The 18,966-nt window shown below is 45.4% G+C and overlaps 3 protein-coding genes across 10 annotated transcripts in view; all 3 read left to right on the top strand.

Annotated features, from left to right (window-relative positions):
- The first annotated feature begins 4,299 nt into the window (after positions 1-4,299).
- On the top strand, positions 4,300-12,554 carry cracdla (cracd like a). Of its 8 annotated transcripts, none has more exons than XM_045704582.1 (12): positions 4,300-4,344; positions 4,696-4,847; positions 6,477-6,547; positions 6,884-7,010; positions 7,248-7,380; positions 7,568-7,732; positions 7,949-8,017; positions 8,120-8,356; positions 8,539-9,826; positions 10,144-11,243; positions 11,331-11,451; positions 11,598-12,554. In XM_045704582.1, exons 3-12 carry the CDS (start codon positions 6,496-6,498, stop codon positions 11,801-11,803), a joined length of 3,498 nt encoding a protein of 1,165 aa, XP_045560538.1. In that variant the 5' UTR covers positions 4,300-4,344; positions 4,696-4,847; positions 6,477-6,495; the 3' UTR covers positions 11,804-12,554. The 8 variants fall into 8 exon arrangements, with proteins under 8 accessions (XP_045560538.1, XP_014020175.1, XP_045560539.1 ...); XM_014164694.2 differs by lacking the exon at positions 4,300-4,344 and adding an exon at positions 6,088-6,149 and having other exon boundaries at positions 4,535-4,847; XM_014164698.2 differs by lacking the exon at positions 4,300-4,344 and adding an exon at positions 6,088-6,149 and having other exon boundaries at positions 4,541-4,748.
- Positions 12,555-12,898: 344 nt separating this feature from the next.
- Positions 12,899-15,416, top strand: creg2 (cellular repressor of E1A-stimulated genes 2). Its single transcript, NM_001139858.1, is given in 4 exon segments — positions 12,899-13,407; positions 13,924-14,093; positions 14,225-14,338; positions 14,489-15,416. Coding segments are annotated over 4 exon segments (861 nt in total). The 5' UTR covers positions 12,899-12,972; the 3' UTR covers positions 14,631-15,416.
- Positions 15,417-15,938: 522 nt separating this feature from the next.
- The window catches only part of mgat4a (alpha-1,3-mannosyl-glycoprotein 4-beta-N-acetylglucosaminyltransferase A), a 48,629-nt gene continuing 45,601 nt past the window's right edge, over positions 15,939-18,966 (top strand). The window contains 2 exon segments of the mRNA NM_001173641.1: positions 15,939-15,997; positions 16,505-17,089. Of these exon segments, the coding sequence (NP_001167112.1) occupies positions 16,996-17,089 (94 nt within the window). The 5' untranslated portion in view covers positions 15,939-15,997; positions 16,505-16,995.

The following is an 18,966-nucleotide window of genomic DNA, read 5'->3' as shown; positions in this document are numbered from 1 at the left end:
TATTTCACGTATAATACACTGTATCACAATTCCAGTGGGTCAGAAGTTTACATACACAAAGTTGACTGTGCCTTTAAACAGCTTGGAAAATTCCAGAAAATTATGTCATGGCGTTAGAAGCTTCTGACAAGCAATTTATTATTGTTTTTTTTTTTACCTTTATTTAACTAGGCAAGTCAGTTAAGAACAAATTCTTATTTTCAATGACAGCCTAGGTACAAACAATAATACGCAAGTATAAACACCATGTGACCACGCAACCGTCATACGGCTCAGGAAGGAGACGCGTTCTGTCTCCTAGAGATGAACGTACTTTGGTGCGAAAAGTGCAAATCAATCCCAGAACAACAGCAAAGGACCTTGTGAAGATGCTGGAGGAAACAGATACAAAAGTATCTATATCCACAGTAAAATGAGTCCTATATCGACATAACCTGAAAGCTCACTCAGCAAGGAAGAAAAACCACCATAAAAAATGCCAGACTACGGTTTGCAACTGCACATGGGGACAAAGATCGTACTTTTTGGACAAATGTCCTCTGGTCTGATGAAACAAAAATAGAACTGTTTGGCCATAATGACCATTGTTATGTTTGGAGAAAAAAGGGGGAGGCTTGCAAGCCGAAGAACACCATCCCAACCGTGAAGCACGAGGGTGGCAACATCATGTTGTGGGGGTGCTTTGCTGCAAGAGGGACTGGTGCACCTCACAAAATAGATGGCATCACGAGGATGGAAAAGTATGTGGGTATATTGAAGCAACATCTCAAAACATCGGTCAGGAAGTTAAAGCTTGGTTGCAATGGGTCTTCCAAATGGACAATGACCCCAAGCATACTTCCAAAGTTGTGCCAAAATGGCTTAAGGACAACAAAGTAAAGGTATTGGAGTGGCCATCACAAAGCCCTGACCTCAATCCTATAGAACATTTGTGGGCGGAACTGAAAAGGCATGTGCGAGCAAGGAGGCCTACAAACCTGACTCAGTTACACCAGCTCTGCCAGGAGGAATGGGCCAAAATTCACCCAACTTATTGTAGGAAGCTTGTGGAAGGCTACCCGTAATGTTTGACCCAAGTTTAAACAATTTAAAGGCAATGCTACCAAATACTAATTGAGTGTATGTTAACTTCTGATCCACTGGGAATGTGATGAAAGAAATTAAATCTGAAATTAATTATTCTCTCTACTATTATTCTGACATTTCACATTCTTAAAATAAAGTGGTAATCCTAACTGAGCTAAGACAGGGAATGTTTACTAGGATTAAATGTCAGGAATTGTGAAAAACTGAGTATAAATGTATTTGGCTAAGGTGTATGTAAACTTCCGACTTCAACTGTATTACAGCACTGTTGGGGCTAGGAACACAAACATTTTTGCTACACCCGCAATAACATCTGGTAAATATGTTTATGCTAATATTTTGGGGGATTTGATTTTGATTTGATTGATGTGTAATCAGGTGAATGCATTAACATGTTTATCTCACAATACCAGAAGGATGACGCAAGTGAAGATTAGTCTAGTGCTGTAGGTTGGTTATCTTTGAATGCAGTAGGTAATCATTGTCATGTCGATCAGTTCAGTTTTTATTGCCCTGGTGTGATATGGTGCTATGTAGTGATGTTGCGTGGTCGACTTTGAATCATTCTCGAATTCATTAGAGAATATTTTTTTTAATTCTAAATACCAAATCTGGAGTCAATCTGGTTAATGGTTCATGAGGAGAAGATTTTAAAGTATGTTTTATCGATATCATATGTGCTAAAGTGCATCTATAGGTACAGTGCGGACATATTTGAATAAAGCAACTATTTCTTCTCAAAACCATTAAAGAATGCTGAATTGAGTCTAAATACAAAATCTGTAGTGAATCTGACGTATGGTTAATGAGGAGAAGATGATCACAGATGATTATGAGCATTAGCATTACATATGCAAAGAATTAGTTGCTAATAGCTTGTTTTTTGAGATATCAATACCAAATTCAGTGTGGTTAATCTTATGGACATCCATGATAGTGTTGACAAGTGCCAAGTTGATAGGCCACTGTAAAGTGGATTCACAGTGGTATAAATAGACATGTAAAATCTGATTTTTGATTTGTCAGTAACTCAGCCATCTGACCAATCCCTTAGATTTTCTTAAACTAAGTTAAGACACATATCATGTGCCTACATTCCAGATTTGGTGTCATTTGGTCCTATGGTTCATGTAAGGAAGATTTTTAAAGTATTTTTTGCATATTTTTAGCTTTGAATACATCACTGTTATTTTCACAAACACTTTAGAGACTATTGTGATGAGTCCAAACTTGGAGTGAATCTGACTTTTAGTCCATGAGAAGAAGCTTGTTATGATTATTTTAAGTGTTAGCTTTACATAGTCAAAATAGTGAATGCTTAATAGTTTCCTTATTTTTTAAGATATCAATGCCAAACGTAACATGGTTCATCATGGTAATGTCGCTGATGACCCTAAAATGTTTCAAGTTGATAGGCCATTGTGGAGAGGATTTACAAAGGATTTCAATGGACACGTAAATTAAACTGAGTTAAGAGATGTACCATGGGACAACTGTACATACTGAATTTTGTGTTATTTGTACTTATGGTTCATGAGAAGTTTTCCAAAAGATGGAGGGAAATCTATCCTCACGTACCTTATCGGTCCTTGGGGCAAATTTGTTCAGCATGAGGGAAGACACCTACAGTTGAAGTCGGAAGCGTATGTAAACTTCTGACCCACTGGGAATGTGATGAAAGAAATAAAAGCTGAAATAAATCATTCTCTCTACTATTATTCTGACATTTCACATTCTTAAAATAAAGTGGTGATCCTGACTGACCTAAGACATGGAATTTTTACTAGGATTAAATGTCAGGAATTGTGAAAAACTGAGTTTAAATGTATTTGGCTAAGGTGTATGTAAACTTCTGACTTCAACTGTACATACAACGTTTCAAGTCTCTAGGTCAAACAGTGTGGCAGATATGAGGGTTTAAGTGAGACACCTTATAACAGTGCCAACTATAGGCCAATTGGTGCCATTATTTTTTACTACGTTTTTTACTCATGGCCTCAAGTTTCTGTGTGCCAAATTAGAAAAACATAGGGCTGAGGGAACATAGGGCTGAGGGAACATAGGGCTGAGGGAACATAGGTTGGGGGAACATAGGTCTGAGGGAACATATGGCTGAGGGATCATAGGGCTGAGGGAACATAGGGCTGAGGGAACATAGGTTGAGGGAACATAGGTCTGAGGGAACATAGGGCTGAGGGATCATAGGGCTGAGGGAACATAGGGCTGAGGGAACATAGGTCTGAGGGAACATAGGGCTGAGGGATCATAGGGCTGAGGGATCATAGGGCTGAGGGATCATAGGGCTGAGGGAACATAGGTCTGAGGGAACATAGGTCTGAGGGAACATAGGTCTGAGGGAACATAGGGCTGAGGGAACATAGGTTGGGGGAACATAGGTCTGAGGGAACATAGGGCTGAGGGATCATAGGGCTGAGGGAACATAGGTCTGAGGGAACATAGGGCTGAGGGAACATAGGGTTGAGGGAACATAGGTTGGGGGAACATAGGTCTGAGGGAACATAGGGCTGAGGGATCATAGGGCTGAGGGAACATAGGTTGGGGGAACATAGGGCTGAGGCAACATAGGGTGGACCTCCCCTCTTCTCTCCTCCCAACACAGAGGCTTGGCCACAACACTGATATGGACTGTGCTTACTGTAACTGTAAATAACTAAACTGTTTTATCAGGTCTGAAAGATCATGCAAAAGCTCTGAGCGATTGACGCGTGGACATGCAAATCCCCAGCGCCTCTATTTATTGTCCTAGCTATGACAACAGTTCAGTAGGTTAAATCTCCTACAGGCTCAATTGGAGTTCATTTTAAATTGATGCACCTGTAGAAGTTAAGTCAATAGCCCTTGGCAAATGAAGTGGAAAAGTACGGGCTCCAGGTGTTGATGACGCTAGCCCAAGGAGGGAACTTTAAACTCAGCTGAAAGCTTCTCATTGTTAACTGTTAACAGCACAGGGCTTCCCTGAAGCCTTTAACAACACACACACACACACACACACACACACACACACACACACACACACACACACACACACACACACACACACACACACACACACACACACACACACACACACACACACACACACTCTATTTTTCTTCAAATCACACCCCTGTGTCTGTCTACGGTTGGCCCAGCCAACCCCAGTGCATTGTGGTCTTGTGGTGGTAATGTGTAAATGTACTATTTCCGTCTGCAGCTTTATTTTTTTCTCCCTCTCCTCATTTCTGGGCCTAAAATCAGGTTAGTGTTTCATAAGGAGCTTAGCGCAGTGGGCCACAGTGTGCTACTAATGTAATAGTCTCTGGCTTCTCTCTTGCTCTCTCGGTCACTCTCTCTCTCTCTCTCTCTCTCTCTCTCTCTCTCTCTCTCTCTCTCTCTCATTCTCTCTCTCATTCTCTCTCTCTCACTCTCTCTCCCCCCGCTCTGTCCTCTTGTCTCCCTTTCTGCATATGCTGCCCTCGGCATAGCTTGACCTTCTCTGTCCCTGCCTTTCTCTCTGTCTTTATTCTTTCTCTTACTCTCTCTCTCTTTTACTCGCTCTCTCCTTTCACTCCGTCCTTATTCTCAGTCTCTCCCTCTCTCTATCTGCAGGTGTGGAGCACCGCAGCCTGAGGCTTTAAAGAAGGACAAAGCCTCTGCTGAGGGTGAGAACACAACGCTGTGGGAGAGAGTAGAGGAGAGAAGGAAGAGAAGGAGAGAGGGAGGGATAGATACAGTGCAGTAAGGGAGTCTGGTAGAACTGGGTAAGTAAACACAGGAATGTTAGTCCCTGAGGAGATTTGGTATAACAATGTAACATTATTTCAAGGATAAGTACTTTTAGATAGAGATGCATTATTAAATGCACTTATATTTGAGAATGGGTTTATGTTGCCCCTTCAAATTGACTTTGGCTTACCGTGTCTAATAGCCAAGGTACAGCATGTCTACAGTGTACAGTATACAGTACATTATGTACATCATGAGTTCAAATACTAGCCTATATTCTATGTGTGGGTGTGTGTACGACTGTGCGTGAGTCTGTGTCTGTGTGCTTGTATGATCAATGTATCTCAGCTAAGTTTTGTGTCGCTGGGTCTGGGACGTTGAACGTTGGTGATTCATCTACTGTTGTGGAATTGTGGGGCTGTGAAATCGTAGGGATCTCTATGCAATGTCAATAATCCTGCAGATTATCTTGATTTTCTGGTGCTGCTTTCCTTGGGCTCATTAGACGGCTCTCTGAGGATCTGTATGGTTTCTTTTGACCATATTTCTCAGGGGCCTTGTGGTATAGCGAGTTGTTCCACTTTTTAATCAAACTCCATTTTACACAGTGTATGCAGGCAGCAGCTGTTACATTGGCGGTCTGTGACAATATTGAATATCAACCTATTCTATAAAGCATATTCAGTGTTATATTTGGGACATAGCCTCCCCCGTAGCCTCTCCTTTGACTATGCAACAGTAGTGTTTTTCAACTTGACCCATAGGTCAACTGAGCTCATGAAGACTCCCTGAGTCTCAATGGGGACTCAGGAGCAGTTTGAACTTTGCATGTTGCTTCATAGCTTCATGCTGTCTGTCTTATCAGCCTCTGGCCATCGACCAGCAGCTCACACTGTGTAGACTTCAATACTTCACTAGAGAGCCAGGTTATAGGCCTCTAATACCAACATAGAGGGTGTGTTACCTGGGTCATCACAGAGTGTACTTCACTGACACATGTGTGTCTGTCTGTGTGCCTGCGTGTGTGTGTGTGTGTGTGTGTGTGTGTGTGTGTGTGTGTGTGTGTGTGTGTGTGTGTGTGTGTGTGTGTGTGTGTGTGTGTGTGTGTGTGTGTGTGTGTGTGTGTGTGTGTGTGTGTGTGTGTGTGTGTTTGCACTTGTACGTGTGGTGGGTTTTGTGTGTGTGCACCTGTGTGTGTTAACTTAACAGATTTTTCCATCCCCATCTATTAGAGTTCCATTAACCATTTGTCCATCTGCTATACGTTATAAACAGTGATTCATCCAGGTGTGGAGAAGTAGACTGTGTTTTCACCCCACCTTCCTGACTAGCTGAAGGTAAAGTCTAAGTGCCAATAAACCTTTGCGCTCAGGTGGAGTGAGAGATAGTGTCCTGTTTGGGTGTGTTCTACCAGACTCATACATGTGCAGCATAGAAGCGTGTTCACAGAGACTAAAGCATGGCCAGAGAGTACTGAGTCTGAGCATTCACTCCATGGTAGAAAGGACATTCTGTATGTTACAACATCTCCGCGTCGCTCTTTCTTCTCTGACTGCTGGCTTCTCTGGCTATCTCTGCTTCCATTTGTTGGTTTGTCTGTCTCTCTGTTTCCTTGTTTTCTCTATTGATCCCTTTCTTTCTCTCTATATATATTCCTCCTGCAGTTGTTGAAAGGAAAGAGCGATGGAGTCTTTTGCAGGAGATGCGGAGGGCAGCGCTGATGACCTTACAGGAGGTGAGGCACTGGAAAACTTGGATAATGTTCAGAAAGCATGTAAAAGCTCAGTTAGTGTACATGTGTATCTATCTCTGTTATAAACATCTATTCGAGTGGGTTGGACTGAGTGTGTGTGTAGGAGTGTGAGTAGAGTGTATCTAACTAGGCACATGTTAGTGTGTGTGAGAGTGTGTCTGTATCTGTTACGTTATCTGTATTGGAGTGGGCGAGTCAGAGTGTGTGTCTGCATGAGTGTAGACAGTGTGTCTGTATCTGTAGTGATAAAAGCATGGATGAGTATCAATGAGAATGCATCTGTATGCGTGCGTCATGACCAAGGCCTGTATCCTCCAGGAAAGAGGAAGTCCAAGCTGAAGACCCTGAAGACACGTCTGTTTGGGAGATCCAAAAGAGAGACCAAACTCAGCCAGTCTACTGGTGATGTCACTGAGGCGGAGGGGCTGGGCTCAGCTGAGCATCTGTAAGTGTGTGTGTGTGTGTGTGTGTGTGTGTGTGTGTGTGTGTGTGTGTGTGTGTGTGTGTGTGTGTGTGTGTGTGTGTGTGTGTGTGTGTGTGTGTGTGTGTGTGTGTGTGTGCGCGTGCTTGCGTGCGTGCGTGCGTGCGTGTGTTCGTGCGTGCATGTGTGTGTGTGTATATTTACAAATGTATGATTGATTCCATGGCATTCATATTCCCTCCTCCCTCTGTCCTCTACCAGGTGTTCAGGCGTGTTGGGATCACGGGCGTTGTCACATGACAGTATCTTCTTGGCCGACCAGGATCTGTCTAATCCGGAGCAGCCCAGGGTTCTATCCCAGGAGAACGTCCAAGGCAGGATCAAAGAACTCCAGGTGAGTCTTCTTTCCGTGGTGTACCCTGGATCTAGACACATGCATGTGCATTTAAAGGCCCAACCCCCATTCAAAAGGAATCCCACACCTCATGAACCCTCGTCTTTCTGTGTAAATCAGGAATTGACGTCAATGGGTTGCCAAGCAGATCTCAAGGTAGGTTTCTATATTATTTCTGATTGGCCAGATGAAGCTCCAGCAGCAGAACATGCGTCTAGGTCCGTCCCCAATGGTCCTGCCAATCAAACGTCCAGAGGACCTGGGGGGCAGCTCAGAGGACGATGGTCTGCCCCACAGCCCTCCCGAAATCTCCATGGGTGACAACAGACACCCCCGGGGGGCATCTTACAAGGTGAGACTTTGTGCACCGCATCCTCAGGTACTGTCTTCATACTCTCTCCAACCTCCACCCTCAACAAACTCCTGCATAAAACCCTCCATACCTCCATTTTCTCTCAATGAGTCGGTATGTAACTGTATGTTTGCATTCCAGCAGTGCCAATAGTTGAACTTTGCATTCCTCATCAGCCATTGTGTGTCAACCAAACCCTTCCCCATTCCTCCACAGTTCCCTGCCCCGCCCAGGCACCATAGCTCTCTGAGTTTAGCAGGAACAGGAAGTGAGGAGGAAGAGCAGGTAATACCGATTCCTGTTTGCGGGTCAGTCACTATATCACTTGATATCAACTATGAGTCGTTATAGATCCAAATCTTTATTCTGTGTTTTCTTTGTTCATAGGCCACCTCCCAACCCTTGTCCCATCCCCTCTCTCCCATGCCCAAACCTCCTCTTACCAGTTTTGTGCACCCCACCCCATCTGCCCCCCTCTCTGCCTTCTCCCCTGCCTCTCCTGCCTTGGATTTCAGCACCCCAGCCCAGTTCACCCCCTCCCTGGATAACTCTGCCGCCCGCCACCGTATGTCCATCAAGCCCAGGAACCAGAGGGCCAGTGCCAAGAACAAAAGGCTGACCATGGTGAGTCCTGCCTGGGCATACCAACTACACATGGGGCCCCTGCCTCTGGAACTCACACATAGAGGAAGGCTCAGGAAAGATCAAAATACTGGATACACTATTGCTCAATTATCTGTCTGTCTCTCTGTCTGTCTCTCTGTCTTGCTCTTTCTTTCTCTCTCTCTCTCTTTCGCTCTCTTCAGACTGAATCGAGACCACGCTCAGAGAGTCTTAACAACTTTGATCGGCCCTTGACAGAGGAGGAAGAGGACGGGCCTGCTATTACCGGGGGTAAAACACGTTTACGTTCTCACTCTACCCTGATCCAAAAGTTGGAGCAAGGGGGATTGACCACCCCCACTGCACCCCCAGAGCTGACATCCCTTAAGTCTGGTCCCATAGAGGCTGAGGGGTGCCCAAAAACCTCCACCTCCACCCCAACCCTGCGCTGCAAGCCCTCTCCACAGGAGCAGCCCCATCCTTGGGTTGCTCTGAGACCAGTGGAAATTGTGCCAGGCAAACAGCCACAGTCCTCCTCTGTGACCACAGTACAGGACCTGAGATACACTTCACAACAGCAGACCCTGAAACTGTCCCTGGGAGACCCCAAGCCCTCAGCCCCGTCCCAAACCAAGAGGGACGTCCTGAGCAAAAGTGGTGTGAAAGATTCAACCACCAGCACCGAGGGTAGCCCCAAAGAAAACCCAGTCCCGGCCGCCCAGCCCGCAGCTAGCCTGGCCTCGGTGGTGGATCTCAGAACATCCTCTCTGAGGTGGAAACCAGAGGCTTTGGCTGCTGGTCAGGGTACCACAGAGCCACCTGCTGGGCAGGAGGACGCAGGTCAGACAGAGCCAAGTCCAGTCTCTGGATCCTTCCGCTTCTCCATCAACTCTGCCAGGGAGCGGGAGAGACCCAGGACGGGAAGTGGTGGTTTCTTGGGAGTGGTGGAGCAGGCTGGGGCTGGGGCGAAGAGGGAGGGGAGGGAGAAGGGGACAGAGGTGAAGTTGATCTCCTCAAACGTCAGCCAGAGGGGGCAGGAGCAGCATGGGGGCAGGCAAGAGGGAGCCAAGCCCAAAGAAGAGGAGTTGACTACCAACGATATCGGGGAGAAAGTCTCGGAAGGCGAGGAGGTGGAGGAGGAGAGCAGGGAGGGAGTGGAGGAGGCAGTGGAAGCAAAGGAGGAGGCACAGGAAGAGGAGGAAGAGGGGAAATCGGCATTTGGCGTGAAGCTTCGCTCCACCTATCTCTCTCTGAGGGTCCGGGCGGAGTCAGCCACCAGCCAATCAGATCTTAAGATTAACCGTCAAAGTCAGGAGGTGGGTGCTCTCCCTCTTACCCCTTACACCCTTTCCTCAAAACCCACCGGGCTTGAGGAGCTACAGGACACCCCGCCAACCAACTCAATGCCCAAAAAGCTCCATACAAACACCTGGGATGCCCCAACAACACTGTCTTCACCGAGGGGGAGAGCTGGCTCCCTCAGAGAAGCAGGTGAGACTCCCTCTCTGAAAAGGATGAATATTCAGCCATGTGGGTAAATAATGAACATAATATACAGTATGTCATGCATTTACTGGATAGGGATGTCAGTGCTGGACTTTGTCTCCAAGCTACACTTATACAGAATATATAATCTCTATGTTATCAAGAGCGTTAACCAATGAAGGAGATATGCTACACTAGAATAAAAATGACAGGTTACACCAGAATGATAAAGACTTATTTCTCAGAGGGAATGTTGTGCTTGTTGTAACACCATGACAGTACTATGTGTCATCATGTGAATGTGTCTAACCCCATGTCTACAGTAACCTCAGCCCAGCCTACCCCCTCACCTCTCACTAAAGAGGCCCAAACCACCCCAGCTATCCCTAAGGTGGTCCAAACTACCCCTGTCCCAGCCATGGAAGCCCACACTACCTCTTCAGCCACTCAAGACCCCACGACTGGCCCCCAGGCACCCCCCAAGGCTACCGTATCCTGGATGAGCATGGCATGGGGGAAGACCAGGGGCCTCCAGCAGCTCTTCACCAGCAGTCTACCCAGAGAGTTCACCGGCATGCAGTCCCCAACTCAACCGCAATGTCAGACTACAACACAACCACAGACGTCGTCACTGGCTCAGATCATGACACAAACTCAGAGACAGAATGCAACACAACCACAGACACAGACGACAATGCCACCACAGGCTCAGACCGCAGCACAACCACAATCACAGACCCCAATGCAACCCCTGACTGCTAAACTACTGCAGTCACATAATTCAGCACAACCACCACAGACAGCCGCACAAACACCCACACAGACCACAAAACAACAGCAGACTGACAAAACACCACAGACACAGAACACAACACAACCACAGACAGTGACCCAACCATCAACACAGAACACAAAACCATCAACACATGTGTCAAACCAAACCAATACTCGGGCAGCACAACCAACCACCGCCCCTCAACCGCTAGCACAATCTACCCTAAGTTCTGTGTCTCGGGTGACCTCACCATCCAACCTACGAGCAACCCAGCACCCCCTGCGCTCCACTCCACAGACCCAAGCCCAAGCCACACTACGATCTGTCCCAATGGGTGCCACTTCCACTCAGCCCCTGGCCTCGTCTTCCCTCTCTTCAAGCCCAAGCTCCACACCCAGCCAGCGCCCCTGGAGCACACGAGGTCCCAACCCTACTCCTCAGCCCAAACCAGCCTTAGCCCCAACAACAACCGCAGCCCCAGTCCAAGCCACAGTCCCAGCACTAGGGAGAGGTGAGAGGAGTGAGAAGAGTGAGGAGGCGGCTGTGCCAACAGAGAAGTGGGTGGACCGGGACAGGCCAGGGACTGTGGGAGGGAGGGCAGCCTTTCTGGAGAAACGGGCGGAGTGGACGCCTCTTGCTGGGAGCAAGGTAACCACTTCTCTCACACATCATCTGACAACAGAGGTGTCAATCAAACAGAGTTTAATTTCACTCTTACTCTCCTCCCCCATACAGGTGGAGCTAAGGAGAACGAGGACCCCACCTGAGTCTCAGCCCACAGCTGAATCTGCTGCTCCTTCCAAAACGCCACCCACTCACAGAGACACTAAAGTCGCTAAACTTGATGGGAGGCCAGGTACAGAGATGTTAATTAAATTGGATAGGTTGAAAAAACGACTGAATTATATGTTATAGTTACAACATTTTATAAATGTTGCTACGGTTGTGCATAGTTAAGATCTTGTTAATTTCTATGGTCATTACCTTATCTTCCTCTCTCAGAATCAAACCCAACCAAAGTGGTAGGCAGGCTTGCAGACAGAGAGCACAAATGGCTGAGAAAGAACATGGCAACGTCGTCATCTCCTTCATCATCACCTTCGTCATCATCCCCCCTGCAGACCATCTCTGACAGCGGGGGGCAGCCATCTTGGATGGAATTGGCCAAGAGGAAGTCAATGGCCTGGAATGACAAGACCATGGACTGATAGAATGAGAAAGAAAGAAAGAAAGAAAGAAAGAAAGAAAGAAAGAAAGAAAGAAAGAAAGAAAGAAAGAAAGAAAGAAAGAAAGAAAGAAAGAAAGAAAGAAAGAAAGAAAGAAAGAAAGAAAGAAAGAAAGAAAGAAAGAAAGAGAAGGGGAGAGGGATAAGGAGAGAGAGAGGGAGCGTTAGGTGGAGGGGGGGGAATATAGAGATAGGGAGAGATACAGAAAGAGAGGGGGAGTTCCTTATTTTAATGCACTTATTGTTAGTTGCTATAGACAAGAGTGTCTGCTAAAATGACTCAATTGCAAGTTGTGAGAGTGGTAGAGACGGAGCAAGACAGAGGGAGAGAAACAGCAACAACAGTAGTGATGGGAATGTAGAGCGAGTGAAGGACAAAGTGAGATGTTGAGTTCATTGAAGTGGAATTGAATTGACCTTGGAAGCAAAAGGTATAGGTAAGCTGTAAAATCTGCTTCCCTTGAATGTACAGGCTTTCTTTGTCTGTGATTTTTTTTTGTATTGTATGTTTGCGTATGGGATGACCATGATGTAGAATGGTTCACTATCTTTGAATTCTTAAGTTTTCTGTCTCTCTTGGTTTTGATCCAAACATATTTTGTCCCAAACACTGGGCTTATGTTAGAGATGGGAAAAATATTATTGATATATTGTTTGAATAATATTTTAATTATATCTCAGAAATAAATAATGTATAAGATATTTATGAAATTAATAAATGCTTATGTATGTGACTAAATGCCCCAGTGTTGTTCTAACTATTTATCTCTAATTGTTTATGATGAATAATAAAATTACAAATGTTTTCTGTCAATGCACAGAAATATGAAATTTGCCAAACCAAATTTAAAGCAGCATGTATGACTCTTGTTCAATGTCTATTGCAAAATACCATAGAGGGGGAGTAGGATAGTAATAGTTCTGGCCTGAGAGAATTTCTCAATCCAGAAAGGAGGGCAACATTCACCCTGTTATTCCTTGGCGTGCCAGAGGGTGGCGCTGTGGCAATTCTCGTCTACCAATTTTGTAACTTGTGGCTCCGCCCATTCCTCTCCTTGTGTTATGAAAACACCACAGACACACGTGAGTCAGTAAACACAAACATAGACTGAAGGACAAACTGGAGAAGGAAAGTAGATATCCAGCAGTTTGATGAAGTCACATCATCTTTCCCTGGCATTATTTGCCGCGCTACTGTGCCTTTGTGAGAGCTACACTCTCAGAAACTCAGTATCTTGGGCTGTCGCCTCCAACGATGTCGTGGTGGAGGGAGAGCTGGACGCCGTTTCCGAGGAGGAGGTCGCCCCCGCTTTGCTAGTGGACAACAGCGGGCTGTGGAAACAGGCATACCCGCCCTCCGTGTTACGAAATGGTGCGGAGAAGCCCAAAGAAACCGTCAAATCGAAAAAGGAGGATGCAGCGCCCGTGTCATCTGCGTCCAGGGTGTTCTCCTATCGGATGGAGGGGGTGAAAGCGCCCGCCAGTGCCCCCTCACCTCCCCCGCATCAGGAGACGGCGAGAACCGCCAGATACATGGCCCACTACAGCGACTGGGGACATCTCGCCACCATTTCCACTCAAGACAAGGTACAGTAAAGCTTGTAGACCTACTTAAAGTGCCCTCTCCTCAGCATTGCAATTGCTCCATGAAGCACGTTAGCACTCAATGTACTATTAAGCCTTGTTTTCAGACCACAGCCAGGTAGTCTGAAGCCTGTATGTATGTACCTGTGTAAATCAAATCAAATTTATTTATATAGCCCTTCGTACATCAGCTGATATCTCAAAGTGCTGTACAGAAACCCAGCCTAAAACCCCAAACAGCAAACAATGCATGTGAAAGAAGCACTGTGGCTAGGAAAAACTCCCTAGGAAAAACTCCCTAGAAAGGCCAAAAACCTAGGAAGAAACCTAGAGAGGAACCAGGCTATGAGCGGTGGCCAGTCCTCTTCTGGCTGTGCAGGGTGGATATTATAACAGAACATGGTCAAGATGTTAAAATGTTCATAAATGACCAGCATGGTCAAATAATAATAATCATAGTAGTTGTCGAGGGTGCAACAAGCACGTCCGGTGAATAAAAACTTTATTTTGTATCCTCAGATTAAGGGCCTTCCTTTCGGGAATATATTCTCAGTCAGTGATGGCCCAATGGACAACAGTACAGGAGTTGTCTACTTCTACGTCACTCAGATGGACAACTCTGTAGCAGACCTGAGAAGCTTCCCATTCGCCTCCCTCACCTTTTCAGAGGCAGAGGGAGACTTCTGCAGGTAGGACTGAGTGTCACCCACCTCCTTTTCTTGGGTGGGTAATCTTGGGTCCCCACCCAGTGCTAGGTTGAAGTGGCACATTTCAAGTCTTGCTGTGTGTGACGGTTACACATTGTGCTCTGTTCCCACAGGCAGCAGGTGTATGATCCTGAGGACCCACGCTGTGCCAGACTGACCCTGACAGGCAAGATGGTGGAAGTGGGCCCAGAGGAGGTGGAGTTTGCCCAGGAGGCCATGTTCTCTAGGTGTGTGCATGTTAATCACTCGTCCTCCCTGAACATGTTCTGTGTGTGTTTGGCTGTCCAATTGTCTCTCGCCAGTAAGGAAGTCGGGGACTACACATATCCTGCTTGTTTAGTGTGTGTATAATGCTGTCTTTTGTCCTCTCCCCCCAGACACCCTGTGATGAGGAAATGGCCAGTGGGACACAACTGGTTCTTTATGAAGCTGGAGATCAAACAGGTCTGGCTCCAGGATTGGGTTGGCGGGGTGTCGCTCATCCCCCTGGAAGACTACTTCAAAGCCACACCCTACTGAGAGGAACTTCATCCACATTTTATATTCATTTACGGCACAGTGCCAAATATGACACATGTGTACCAATACAAGACAGGGTGTTAGCATCTCTATGTGCCACAACAGCTGTCCTCTGACCATATTCATCACCACTCAAACACATAACAGAAAGGTAGGATCTAAAAGCTCTAGTTCTGGAATATTTTGAAGAGAAATGTGGGGGTGTTCAGTTCTAGATCTTCTCTAGGCTGAGTGTGTGTGGTCTAACCATGGTGCATGTAGAGGTAACAACTAAATGTAAGATGTCCCCCATATCAACCAGTTTGCATTAACTGATTAAAGTGCTTCCACAGTTCAAGGGAAAGCATCTACAGAATGTGAATATAAAGACAAGTAGCTATAGATGCCTATAAGCAGACACTGGACATTGTTCCTATTTATGTAAAGATGTTGAATGTACAGAATGATTTATTTGCTTTGAACATGTTTTTCCAATGCTACCACCAAGCTTTTTCACCATCTTCTGTTCAACAGCTAGACAATGACAAATCAACAATCCACTTAAAGTAGACTCATCTGGTGGACAATAGATCTTGACTTTGATATTGAATGTTGTTGAGTGCCGCATACTGTCAAGTCACATTTCTATTTTATGCTGAGTCTGAAGAAAACAGCTTTTAAAATGTAATTGTCAATGACATTGTGCATGATCTAAAGCAGAAGTTTAATTAATGATACATTGTTATAGATTGTAAAACTGTGTACATGCAATGTTGGGAACATAATACAAATGATTTGGTCAAATAATTGAAATGTCTTCAGTCTTTCACTCGCTGTATTTTTGAAGCATTGTGTGTCTTGGTGCTTATGTGTTTTCTACCAGTAAAGCTGATGGTGTTCTATTTTTTTTTTATCATTAGGTCACTTAATTTAGGTATGCTCTGCATAATTATGCATATTTCTCTAGCAGCTGTAGAATGATCGTATGAACGCAAGGTGGCGCTCTTTAGGCATAAAATGATAGTCCACAAAATAAATGCTGGACCTATCAGTCCTGAAGTAGTGCTTCATATATTTAGTTATAAAAAATGTAGCGTTTTTTTGACCAACGGTATATTTTCACATTTTGATGCTGAAGAGAGGCGTGTGTTTTACTCGCGCATCCCATGAATTCTGTGCTGCGCTAGTTAGCGGTGTGTTGATACTCCGCAACAAACGGCGCCTCGAGTGGGCGGCGCCTCGTGCATTGGCAGACGGTTGGCGTCGCCTGACAGAATGTTTTGCAGATAAAGGAGTTTCCCCCCTAACCAATGATTATTCGTGACAAAACACGAATTTGGTCAACTTCGAGTATACACATATTTCAGACTGCAACAGTGTACCAGAGGGTAAGTGTAGCAAACGTCGCTTTTAATTGTTAAACTGCCATTTAGCTATGTATCACGTAGCTAACGTTAGCTAACCATTTCATGTTCAAGAAGCGTTAATAGTATAACCAGCGTGGGGGTCTTATCAGACAGGTAACTTAGCTAGCTATGTATTAGCCTACCAGCCGCTAGTGTAGGTGTAACTAAGTCAGTGTCTTAATGAATCTATTTAACCTCATCTTGGATAAGAGCGCCTTCTAAATGACTCAAATGTAAATACGATACTAGTTAAGGTCTATGGAGAAGCCCAGCCACCACATATTGGTCTGGTTCCTAGAAAGGACTAGCCTTAACTCTTACCCTCTAGCTTCTAAATGTGCCAGCTACAGTAACGAGATAACGTTAGTTTTTTTCTTCAGTGTTTGCGGCTTGTTAACTTTGATAAGTGGAAAAGAACGATATCTAGATGAATGCAGATGTTCTCTTCGTTTCAAACCAGTTGATTCTGCTTACTCTTGCCATCCCCAGAATCACCAGAGTGCAGAAGTTCAAGGAGGCGTATCGTCAACACTAAGGTTCAGGATCTTTAATCTTCCGTTTCTCCATCATTTGGACTGCCAGAGTGGAGGTGAATAAGCATACCGCCCGACCATGCTCACATCACGGGGAGATTCAGATTGTAGAACGCGCAGAAGCCTCGGTGTAGGAAGGGTTGCCTCGTGACTGACCACCCTCAAGCGAGAGGGAACGATAGCTCGACAAGTCACTCACTCACCGAGACTACACTGTGAGTGTGGACTCATTGCGACAGACCGGGAACGATTAGGAAAGACATCAGCCACCTTTAAAGCTAGCCAAGCTTCTCAAACCTCCTCCGTTCCTCTCCCCGTTCCTACCCGAGGCGAGGTACTGTATGTACACACCTCTGCCTGGATTAAAAACCCTGAAGGCAGTGCGAGAGAGAGAGGCACGCCGGCCCCGGGGTCCCCGCGCTTCGTTGAGAGAATCGCTGAAATGAGATGAGGCTCAGAAATGGAACGGTTGCCACTGCTATCATTTTCTTCACGTCGTTTCTCAGCCTGTCTTGGTACACAGCCTGGCAGAATGGCAAAGGTAAGCAAGCGAATGCTGTTGTGTTAACAGCTAGTGGCTAGCTACCACTGGATTACTGTAAGTCAATAACTGACAGCTGGCTAACCTAGCTAGCTAACGTTTTTGACAGCTGTTTATGACTGGTAAATGGAAAGCAGGCTGGCTAGCTAGCAACACATTTTATAACTGAACTTACTGCAGTGATAGATAGATAGACGGACGAACAGACAGGCACTTCATATGAGGGTCTTGTTGGCTGTCTAATACTTTAGTATCTTCAAAACTAGGGCTGGGCGATATGACAAGCATATATCACGTTATTTAAAAAAAAATATTTAGGTGGTTTGAGGGTGTTTTATGTTTTTTAATAATTAGTTATACATTTACAAGTAGTGTGTGACCCTAGTGTGTCCACATACTTTTGGTCATGTACTGTATGTGGACACATGCTTGTGGAACATCTCATTCCAAAATCATGGGCATTTAATATAGAGTTTGGCCCCCCCCCTTTGCTGCTATAACAGCATCCACACTTCTGGGAATGTTTTCCACTCAATTTTTTATTTAATTTTTTTTATTTAACTAGGTAGGCCAGTTGAGAACAAGTTCTCATTTACAACTGTGACCTGGCCAAGCGAAAGCAAAGCATTGTGACAAAAACAACAGTTACACATGGGATAAACAAACGTACAGTCAATAACACAATAGATTTATTCTATGTACAGTGTGTGCAAATGTAGAAGATTAGGAAGGTAAGGTAATAAATAGGCCATAGAGACGAAATAATTACAATTTAGCATTAACACTGGAGTGAAGGATGTGCAAGTAGAGATACTGGGGATCAAAAGAGCATAAGATGACAATATGGGGATGAGGTAGATGGGTGTGCTATTTACAGATTGTCTGTGTACAGTGATCGGTAAGCTGCTCTGACAGCTGATGCTTACAGTTAGAGAGGGAGATATAAGACTCCAGCTTCAGTGATGTTTGCAATTCGTTACAGTCATTGGCAGCAGAGAACTGGAAGGAAAGGCGGCCAAAGGAGGTGTTGGCTTTGGGGGATGACCAGTGAAATATACCTGCTGGAACGTGTGCTACGGGTGGGTGTTGCTATGGTGACCAGTGAGCTGAGAAGGTGGGGCTTTACCTAGCAAAGACTTATAGATGACCTGGATCAAGTGGGTTTGGCGACGAATATGTAGCGAGGGCCAGCCAACGAGAGCATACAGGTCGCAGTGGTGGGTAGTATATGGGCCTTTGGTGACAAAACAGATGGCACTGTGATAGACTACGTCCAATATGCTGAGTAGAGTGTTGGAGGCTATTTTGTAAATGACATCACCGAAGTCAAGGATCGGTAGGATAGTCAGTTTTACCAGAGTATGTTTGACAGCATGAGTGAAGGAGACTTTGTTGCGAAATAGGAAGCCGATTCTAAATTACATTTTGGATTGGAGATGCTTATTGTGAGTCTGGAAGGAGAGTTTAATCTAACCAGACGCCTAGGTATTTGTAGTTGTCCACATATTCTAATTCAGAACCGTCCAGGGTAGCGATTGTAGTCAGGCGTGCAGCAATCGGTTGAAGAGCATGCATTTAGTTTTACTAGCATTTAAAAGCAGTTGGAGGCCACGGAAGGAGTGTTGTATGGCATTGAAGCTTGTTTGGAGGTTTAAGTGTCCAAAGAAGGGCCAGATGTATACAGAATGGTGTCGTCTGCTTAGAGGTGGATCAGAGAATCACCAGCAGCAAGAGCGACATCATTGATATATACAGAGAAAAGAGATGTTGGAACATTGATGCAGAGACTTGCATCCATTCAGCTACAAGGGCATTAGTGAGGTTGGACAATGATGTTGGGCGATCTGGAAAGCTTGTGTGGCCTACCGCTAAGTCAT

Source organism: Salmo salar, chromosome ssa21 (genome assembly GCF_905237065.1).
Source record: "Salmo salar chromosome ssa21, Ssal_v3.1, whole genome shotgun sequence".
In the NCBI taxonomy this organism is placed as follows: Eukaryota; Metazoa; Chordata; class Actinopteri; order Salmoniformes; family Salmonidae; genus Salmo; species Salmo salar.
This window is presented reverse-complemented; position numbering and strand designations above follow the sequence as displayed.